The sequence below is a fragment of the Corythoichthys intestinalis genome, chromosome 17, assembly GCF_030265065.1.
Source record: "Corythoichthys intestinalis isolate RoL2023-P3 chromosome 17, ASM3026506v1, whole genome shotgun sequence".
Classification (NCBI taxonomy): domain Eukaryota; kingdom Metazoa; phylum Chordata; class Actinopteri; order Syngnathiformes; family Syngnathidae; genus Corythoichthys; species Corythoichthys intestinalis.
Window position 1 is genome coordinate 11,352,093 of NC_080411.1, and position 9,777 is coordinate 11,361,869.

Consider the following 9,777-nt stretch of genomic DNA (forward strand, 5'->3'; position numbering starts at 1 on the left):
TTGCATCTGATGGGGGGTCAACTTCACGAAGGTTCAAATTACACCTCGTTTATTTTGGGAATTTGAATTTTTCCTTCACAGTTCATATGCTAATCACTTTCTTTATCTCTCTAACTAGAAATTTCCAGAGCTGAAGTTCAAGTACGTGGAGGAAGATCAACCAGAAGACTTCTTCATCCCCTACGTATGGTCGCTGGTCTTCAATTCGGGAGTGGGCCTTCACTGGAGCCAGCAGGGTATCGAGCTTTTCAGCGTGGACTCCGGTTGAGTGCGTTTGCTCCGGTAAAGACTGGCGAGCGTGTGAGTGTGTTAGAGTGTGTGTTACTTTTTATAGGACACTGCTTGGAAGTGCCTCGACCTTGTGTTACAGCGGCATCGCGGCGCAACCTCATTTTGTCGTAAACCAAAACAATCAATCCCCCCGGCTTCTCCGCCGGGGAGCTCGGCCTGTTTCGCATTCTATGCAGATTCGCGACTGATAATAATCCCGGTTGTTGTTCCTTAATAATAAATACGGAAAAAAATTAAGTCAATTAAGATGTGCACAGAGGATTTAGTAAACACGATATGATGTTGAATTTGCTTTTTATTCGCGCATGCTTTGCTGCTTAACTCTTTCAACGCCATTGACGGTGATAGACGTCCAATCTTGTGGCGCTTTTCATCTTTCTGTTGTGGGTTTGTCACTTGTGGACGTCAAATCCATTTGAACTGGGAGGGTGGCAGCGAATGAACGTTTGTTCATTCGCTGCCACTCTCCCAGTTAAAACGGATTGGACGGCTATCGCCGTCAATGGCAGGCGATGAGTTAAGGAGCGTTAGAGCCACACTGAACAAACGATTAGATTGCAAAAGTTTTTTTTTAATATTACAAGTTACTGGATAAAAGCTTTATAATATAATGACTTTTTTTTCTGGAAAAAAAAATATTTTTTTTAAAAGAGAGGCTCTTTAATATTATTGATATTTCATCTTCTTGAAATAATATAAGAACAATGATAAAATCCAAGGAGAATGAATTTGTAGTTGAGAGGAAAACATGTTAAATTATTCCAAATGTTCTGTTTTTTCTTGAAAAATACAAGTCCATCACTAATTCATGAATATTACGGGCATTAAGTTAACTATTATGACAATAAATATTATGGGGGGGAAAATGTATATTAAACTTGATTTTTTTTAAAGAAGTCTTTCCCAACATTTTGAAGTGTTTCTGATAAAAATCTTTTTTCTTCCTTATTCATGTTTGGTGTTTTCAGTGTGTCCCTAACACTTCTTTGTACTGCCTGAACGCATTTGATTTTGATTAGCATATTAGCATATAAGTATTCAATGACAACCAAAATTGCAGCAGCACGGTAGCAGGTAAACTTTACTTCTTAGTTTCAACTATTCTTGATTTTGTCTCTTTATATGCATGTGTAGAATTTGCATTGACTTATTTATTTTGGTTTCATTTTTTATATCAATATATAACCGGGCCCCTCTAAATGTGTGGTTGAAAATAAAAATATTGTATCAAAGCACTAGAGCCTTAATGTGAAATCATTATCAGCAAATTGACATACTGTGTGATTCATTGGGTCTACAAAGCGTTCGGACCGGCCATGTTTTTTTTTCCCCTCGTCATGCGGTGGGTTTCCATTATGGGTCTAACGGTACACACAAGTCATGGTTCGGTACATACCTCGGTACAGGAATAGGAAAAACTAAAAGACTTTTTTATTAATAACACCCTTTTAAAGTTCTGTTGGCTAAAACTAAAAAGCTGCTTTTAGTCTTACAGAGCCCCTGAAGGGACATTGACAGAAATAAAATAAATTTAAGCAATCTGGTGTGCACCAGATAGTTTATCGTGCGCACCAGAAACTGTCTAGTAAACATTTGCATTATATATAATTTAAGCTAGCGGACTTTTGCTATGCAAGTTGGCCAATTGTTGTAAAAATTAGCATTACATAGCATTTAAGCTAGCGGACTTTTGCTATGCAAGATAGCCAATTATTGTAAACATTAGCATTATGTAGCTTTTAAGCTAGTGTGCTTTTGCTATGCAAGTTAATCAGTTGTTGTAAACTAGGGTGACCATATTTTGATTTCCAAAAAAGAGGACACTCAGCCCGGCCTCAAGATACTTGAATTTTACTCGAAGTTCACTCAAAGATCACTGTATCACTTTAATATATTTAAAGTGTGCCTTCTCACTCTGGATGGAAAAATGCAGTTTGTAAAAAAAAAAATAATAATAATAATGATAATAATAATAATAATAATAAGATATATCTCACTCTGGATGGAAAAATGCAGTTTGTAAAAAAAAAATAATAATAATAATAATAAGAAGAAGATATAAATTAAAAATATATATATATATATTTATTTATTTATTAGGGCCGTCAAAATTATCGCGTTAACGGGCGTTAATTTTAAAATATTAAAATATTTTAAATAATATATATAATATATCATTTTAAAATATTCGATGGAAATCCACTGAAACTGTTTATTCGCTGACGTCATCACCAAAATAGAGGCGCCAGGGCGCTATAATGACAGGAGGAGCTAAACGGCAGATTTAAAGACTCATTCCTCGTCATCTGTGCTTTGCCAAATTGCTGTATATAGTTGAATTGTCTCAAAATATTATTTTAATTCCAATAATTCCAAAACTATTTAAGATTTTTTTTGTCTTGTCATATACTAGTACACTTTAAGGTCATTATCCTCTGAAAGTCACATGACAAAAAAGAAGGGGGGATGAGAGATTATCATTACTATTCATAAACTAAAACAACAAAGCTTTCTTTTTAACTCTTAATCCTTTGACGCTCGCCGAAGTAAGTCTTGTTTGCTAATATCTCCTGGGATGCTAGCTGAAACTTCCGCAGCCGATAAATAAGAAAGAAAACTCATCAGTGAGAGAGGTGAAAAGGACATAACGGCTACCCCTTCTCAAGAGACTTTCACGCCATTTTATGGATTTTTTTATCCATGCCTGAAATTGTTGCGTGGTCAAGGACAAAGCTAATGCCTCTCTCTCCAGAGTGGCCCTCTTTCAGATACTCGCGGCTTCGCTACGGGGAAATGGGGGACGGTGTTGAGCTGGCAGATGGCTGAATGGAGGTTCTTCCAAAGTGACATGGCCCTCCTTGTTCCGCCTCGCCGGCGGGGTCACCTTACCGACGCTCCCGTTTCACTTGACGGCAGCAAGATGGATGAAGCAAGAGCTCGGTTGTGGTTTCTTTCCCCATTAAGGTAGATGTGATGAGCGGCTGCTATAGAAGACAAAGTAGGACGGGGAAAAGTTTGTGACCTCCGTCACCGTGGATACGTGGTGTTACGTCACGAGAGAGCTGCTCGCAGGTATCAAATTGAAACGGTCTTTTGAAACATCCATCTTATTTGATGTAAGTCTGCAGTTACCGTAATGATAATACCGGAATAAAGTCACCCGGCTTCTAAAAGTTGTTATTCGGTCTTAATATAGGTAGAAAAAATACCTTCCAACCTAAAACGGATTAAACGTCTACTAGTGATAAAATCTCAGCAGAAGGATAAAAAAAAGCTTGTTTTTCTGTTTATTAGTACTTTTGTCGACTTTCCTGACCCATGTAGCGATAATTGTTGTATCATCATCTCGTGAGATGATCGTTATCATTAGAGATGCCGATGATCACGTCATTTTCAAAGTATCGGAATCGGCAAAAAAATATTGGCCATGCCTTTAAAAAAATTATTTTTTTAAAAAAATTAAATCGTTTTCTAATTGTATTTAACGTTACAAACATAATATGTTACACTCATCCAGTGTCTTTAGTTTAGTCTTAAGGTTGGGTTATCAAATTTATCCTGATAATGGCGGTAATTAAATTTTTTTTAAATGTATCACGTTAAAATATTTAATGCAATTAATGCATGCGCTGCAAGACCCACCCACGCATTGACGCGCTCAATCTGTAATGGCGCCGTTTTACCTATATAGAGAGATAAAAGGCAGCGTACAATGAGTATAGTGAATTTTGGCGGCCTTTGGAGCCTTTATTTAATTGGCTAAAGCCTTACAATCCCCCCCTTGGGATTAGAAATATCATGGGAAGTAATGCGGGGAAGCAAGGTAGCAATTGATCTTTTCAAAACACCTTATGTTACTCCCAACGCAGAGAAGATATATCACTTGGTAGCACTACACACAGTCATGGTTCCACTTCCCATCATGCATTTGGGCTACAGTATCATTTACTGAAAGCTCAACAAATACACTAGATGGCAATATTTAGTCACAATATACAAAGTCACAAGTCTTTCTACCCATGGATCCCTCTCACAGAAAGAATTTTAATAATGTAAATGCCATCTTGAGGATTTATTTATTTATGTACTGTATCTTGAATGTATATATTCGTCCGAGTTTTATTCCTTTTTTTTTTTAATGCATTGCCAAAATATATATGATCGGGAAAAATTATCGGGAATGATTGGAATTGAATCGGGAGAGAAAAAAAAGCAATCGGATCGGGAAATATCGGGATCGGCAGATACTCAAACTAAAACGATCGGGATCGGATCGGGAGCAAAAAACATGATCGGAACAACCCTAGTTATCATGACCCTTGTATCGCAAATCCATAGAATTCACTATCAATTGAGGAAACAGCTCTTACAGACATTGCGCCAGTTTCCCGTAAGGGGCTGGGCCAGGCAGAGCGTCGTGGGAGCTTTCACTGCGATAAACTCGCACACACGCTGTGTTGGAACGCCGGATTTAGGTGGAAACAGGACGAAAGTTTTAGTGTACACAAGCATGCAGGAGTGATTTGGTCGAGGATTCAAGGTAATTATATAAAATAGCACCATGCATGCACCTTGAAACGTAAAAAATGAAATGAATGGCAAAAATTTGGGTAACTTTATCTTGAAATATATACGTGAAATGAATGATAACTTCCTGTTTTTTTGCTTTTAAACAAGAGTCTTTTTTTTTCATTCGTACAGTGGGGTAAATAAGTATTTAGTCAACCACTTTGTGCAAGTTCTCCCACTTGAAAATATTAGAGAGGCCTGTAATTGTCAACATGGGTAAACCTCAACCATGAGAGACAGAATGTGGAGGGAAAAAAAACAGAAAATCACATTGTTTGATTTTTAAAGAATTCATTTGCAAATCATTCCGCAGTTGAATCAGGTGGCGGGTCTTACCAGATGCGCTACTGCCTTCCAGTGGCCAGTTTTATTGCTTTAAAATGGATTATTAGCTTTGTGGTTTGGAGCTATATTAGATCAGAACCCAGAGATGTCTCTTGTAAAAAAAACGTAAAAGACGTATTTATACGTCTTTGGGATACTGAAACAATTCAAAATAGAACGTATTTATATGTTTTTGGGAGCAAATGAGTTAACCCTTTTAGGTCTGGGCCTATTTTGTCTGATTTTGCATGCCTTTGAAGTTGCCTTTATATTTCAAAGAAAGAATTGTTTACGATGGCCTGGTTTGGTCCCTTTTTTTGTGACACCTTGAACTTCATGTCCAAACTGTTTCCTTCACTGACCAATTATAAATCATCATTTTGGGCCCAAAAAGACCAAAAATTCCAAAATCGTTTTGTCAAAATTTTTAATATTGATGTCCAATTGACAACCAAACATGCGTAACGAACCGTTTTGAAACTTTGTAATATTTATTCAACATGTTAGGATGAACATTCAACCAAAGAAATTTAGAATAAATAGTCTTATATTTGACAATTCAACATAAACAACAGGTATAGCCATAGGCGTTTTTTGCCTTTATACATGCTCTAGTCAAAACAGGTTATATACAGCAGACCAAACAGTGAAGAACAGTGAAAAAATATATACCATCTAACACAAAAAGTGTTTAGAGGCCATCTCTTTATGAGTTTAGGTATTGCGGCCCATCACCTGATGAAAACTATGTACACACAATCAAGCTTCTTGAACACACATTTATATACACAAATTGAGAAGACTGATTGTGGGGGAAAAAATTTTTTTTTTCTCAGGCATGCCACTCCGAAAAGCAGTTTCGTCCTGGAATTAGACACAGGGCTACATCACACAGCCCACACTTCCAAGGGGTGTCGGTCCTCTTTCCACCCTTCCATTTTCATTTCACTTTACTTTCATTGTCACCATAAATGTACATGAAAAAAAGTCAGTATTTATGAAAATAATAAAGTATAAAATAAAAATATATACAGCAATAAATAATAATGGAAATCTATATGTATGACAATAGAAAGAATACCATAGCTGAATATATGCTACATCCCTAATCTTCATATAGAAAGAAGAACACCACAAATTATAGATTCCTGCCTGGGATACACACAGTGCACGTACGACTTGATCTGATATGCACATTTTATTATTATACACACAAACACACACTTACAGTGCCTTGCAAAAGTATTCGGCCCCCTTGAACCTTGCAACCTTTCGCCACATTTCAGGCTTCAAACATATAAAATTTAAATTTTTTGTCAAGAATCAACAACAAATGGGACACAATCGTGACGTGGAACAAAATTTATTGGATAATTTAAACTTTTTTAACAAATAAAAAACTGAAAAGTGGGGCGTGCAATATTATTCGGCCCCCTTGCGTTAATACTTTGTAGCGCCACCTTTTGCTCCAATTACAGCTGCAAGTCGCTTGGGGTATGTTTCTATCAGTTTTGCACATCAAGAGACTGACATTCTTGCCCATTCTTCCTTGCAAAACAGCTCGAGCTCAGTGAGGTTGGATGGAGAGTTTGTGAACAGCAGTCTTCAGCTCTTTCCACAGATTCTCGATTGGATTCAGGTCTGGACTTTGACTTGGCCATTCTAACACCTGGATACGTTTATTTTTGAACCATTCCATTGTAGATTTGGCTTTATGTTTTGGATCATTGTCCTGTTGGAAGATAAATCTCCGTCCCAGTCTCAGGTCTTGTGCAGATACCAACAGGTTTTCTTCCAGAATGTTCCTGTATTTGGCTGCATCCATCTTCCCGCCAATTTTAACAATCTTCCCTGTCCCTGCTGAAGAAAAGCAGGCCCAAACCATGATGCTGCCACCACCATGTTTGACAGTGGGGATGGTGTGTTCAGGGTGATGAGCTTTTACGCCAAACATATCGTTTTACATTGTGGCCAAAAAGTTCAATTTTAGTTTCATCTGACCAGAGCACCTTCTTCCACATGTTTGGTGTGTCTCCCAGGTGGCTTGTGGCAAACTTTAAACGAGACTTTTTATGGATATCTTTGAGAAATGGCTTTCTTCTTGCCACTCTTCCATAAAGGCCAGATTTGTGCAGTGTACGACTGATTGTTGTCCTATGGACAGACTCTCCCACCTCAGCTGTAGATCTCTGCAGTTCATCCAGAGTGATCATGGGCCTCTTGGCTGCATCTCTGATCAGTTTTCTCCTTGTTTGAGAAGAAAGTTTGGAAGGACGGCCGGGTCTTGGTAGATTTGCAGTGGTCTGATGCTCCTTCCATTTCAATATGATGGCTTGCACAGTGCTCCTTGAGATGTTTAAAGCTTGGGAAATCTTTTTGTATCCAAATCCGGCTTTAAACTTCTCCACAACAGTATCTCGGACCTGCCTGGTGTGTTCCTTGGTTTTCATAATGCTCTCTGCACTTTAAACAGAACCCTGAGACTATCACAGAGCAGGTGCATTTATACGGAGACTTGATTACACACAGGTGGATTGTATTTATCATCATCGGTCATTTAGGACAATATTGGATCATTCAGAGATCCTCACTGAACTTCTGGAGTGAGTTTGCTGCACTGAAAGTAAAGGGGCCGAATAATATTGCACGCCCCACTTTTCAGTTCTTTATTTGTTAAAAAAGTTTAAATTATCCAATAAATGTTGTTCCACTTCACGATTGTGTCCCACTTGTTGTTGATTCTTGACAAAAAAATTTAATTTCATATCTTTATGTTTGAAGCCTGAAATGTGGCGAAAGGTTGCAAGATTCAAGGGGGCCGAATACTTTTGCAAGGCACTGTATATTGCATCAAAATGAACTTTGTCTTGCAATATCAAAAGAAACTTTCAAAAGAAACTTTTTCAGCATAAAAAAAAAAAAGTGAGTTGGCTTACCTCTGCTCGTCGATGGCGTCACCCACGTGTTCAAATCCGTCACTATCTTCACTCGAGGACTCTTTCGAAGAAGACGATGATGACGAATTTGGACCATCCTCTTCCTAAAGTTGATCAAAAAGCACAATTGCTTGTGCTAAATTTAGTTTTCCGTTCATTCTCAAAGTCACACAAAGTCGCTGCTCGATCCAAACGGCTTCTTTGTGCTTCCACTGTGACTTCGAAAGGGTTCGTTTGATTTGTGTTTTTTTCATGGAGCTTCCGTTTTGAAAAAGGACAAGAAATGATGGAAATATAGACATAAACAAATGATCCATGCAGCGTTTTAATGTTTTTTTGAGAGGACAATAAAACTATAAAACTTAAATGACAATATCTCACGTTTTAGTTGGTCGATTGACTTCAAATAATAACGAGAGTAAACCGCAACTTCCGCACTTTAAAACGAGACCAACCAACGGCATGTGGGTGACGTAATTAAAACGTGAGGGCGCTTCAAAGACGACGTGCGCTGAGGACGCGCCGGCGCGTCCTTCGACTCTCAAGGGTTAAGAGAGGCGCCTGTTTTGGTTTTAGGTCGCTAGCTAGTTTTGGAAAATAGGATTTCAAATAATAGTGAAGTCTATGGCAAATCGTATCGTGGGCTACCCAGGTGTTCCCACCCCAAATACAAAGTATGACGATATATCAACATTTCATAACAGGATCACAACAACAAAAAAGTCCTATTTTTATGATCCTGAAATTGAATAATAGACTGAAAATTCCAGTGTACTCATCACCACTGAACGAAAACATTGGCGCTCTATATTTTAGTGCTTTGCAAATATTGAATGAAATGCTGCTCATACATAGAGTGAGCTCAAAATAGCGTGGTCTAGTGTGTTGTTGTATGGAAATAGAGCAAGTTGCTTCCTGCATGGCCAACATTCCCGGCAGAGGAAGGACAACATGGAGTCACTTCCACAGAGCTTTTCCCTAGTGACTGATTACTTCCAGACATGTCGCCCCCAACCCCGTTCCGCTTCCTCCCGCTCGTTGCTTTTGACCGGCGCCACTGCTGGAGATGGGACAATAGGGATGAGCAATTGACTACAACCCCCCGCCATCCCAGTCATCATGCGCCATGCCAACCCCCCCAATTTGCCCCGAAGCCACAACGGCACATTAACATAGTGATGCTTGCGTAGTTTACAACGCTTCCTTGTCTATGAGATAATTACACACACATGCACTAATGCAAATTCAGCACAATGGCCGTCTGGATTTTTCTCTGCTAAGCACAATTAGTGAGCTGCTAATAACAATAGTAGAGAATTAAGTCATTTTTATAAGGCAAAAAAAAAAGTTGTTTTTGTGGGCATTACAAGAAAAAGTTCTCAATTAATATGTACATTTTACTTAAAATCATAAAATATGCCGTTAATTTGCATGAAAAAGTTGTAATTTTTCCTGAGATTTTACCTAAATAAAGATGACATTGGAGAATTGAGACTTGTTGTGGAAGTTTATTGAAAATTATAGTAACTTTTTTTTTTCTCTCAATAGAATGGCATTTGTGTCCCCAGTATAAGCAGGGCCATAGTTACAGGGGGGATGGGAGGGCACTGGCCTCCCCTGAAATCTGATTGGCTAGCACCCCCTGAAGAATTTCATG

At 38.3% G+C, this 9,777-nt stretch overlaps 1 protein-coding gene across 2 annotated transcripts in view; it reads left to right on the forward strand.

Moving 5' to 3' along the window:
* The window catches only part of dym (dymeclin), a 145,053-nt gene extending 138,695 nt beyond the window's left edge, over positions 1–6,358 (forward strand). Inside the window, exon 17 of one of the 2 annotated variants that reach the window (XM_057818417.1) lies at positions 119–6,358. In XM_057818417.1, the coding sequence (XP_057674400.1) occupies positions 119–268 (150 nt within the window). In that variant the 3' untranslated portion in view covers positions 269–6,358. The remainder of the gene's footprint in view (positions 1–118) is intronic. The other variant, XM_057818416.1, reaches the window with a different exon arrangement.
* The last annotated feature ends 3,419 nt before the right edge of the window (positions 6,359–9,777 follow it).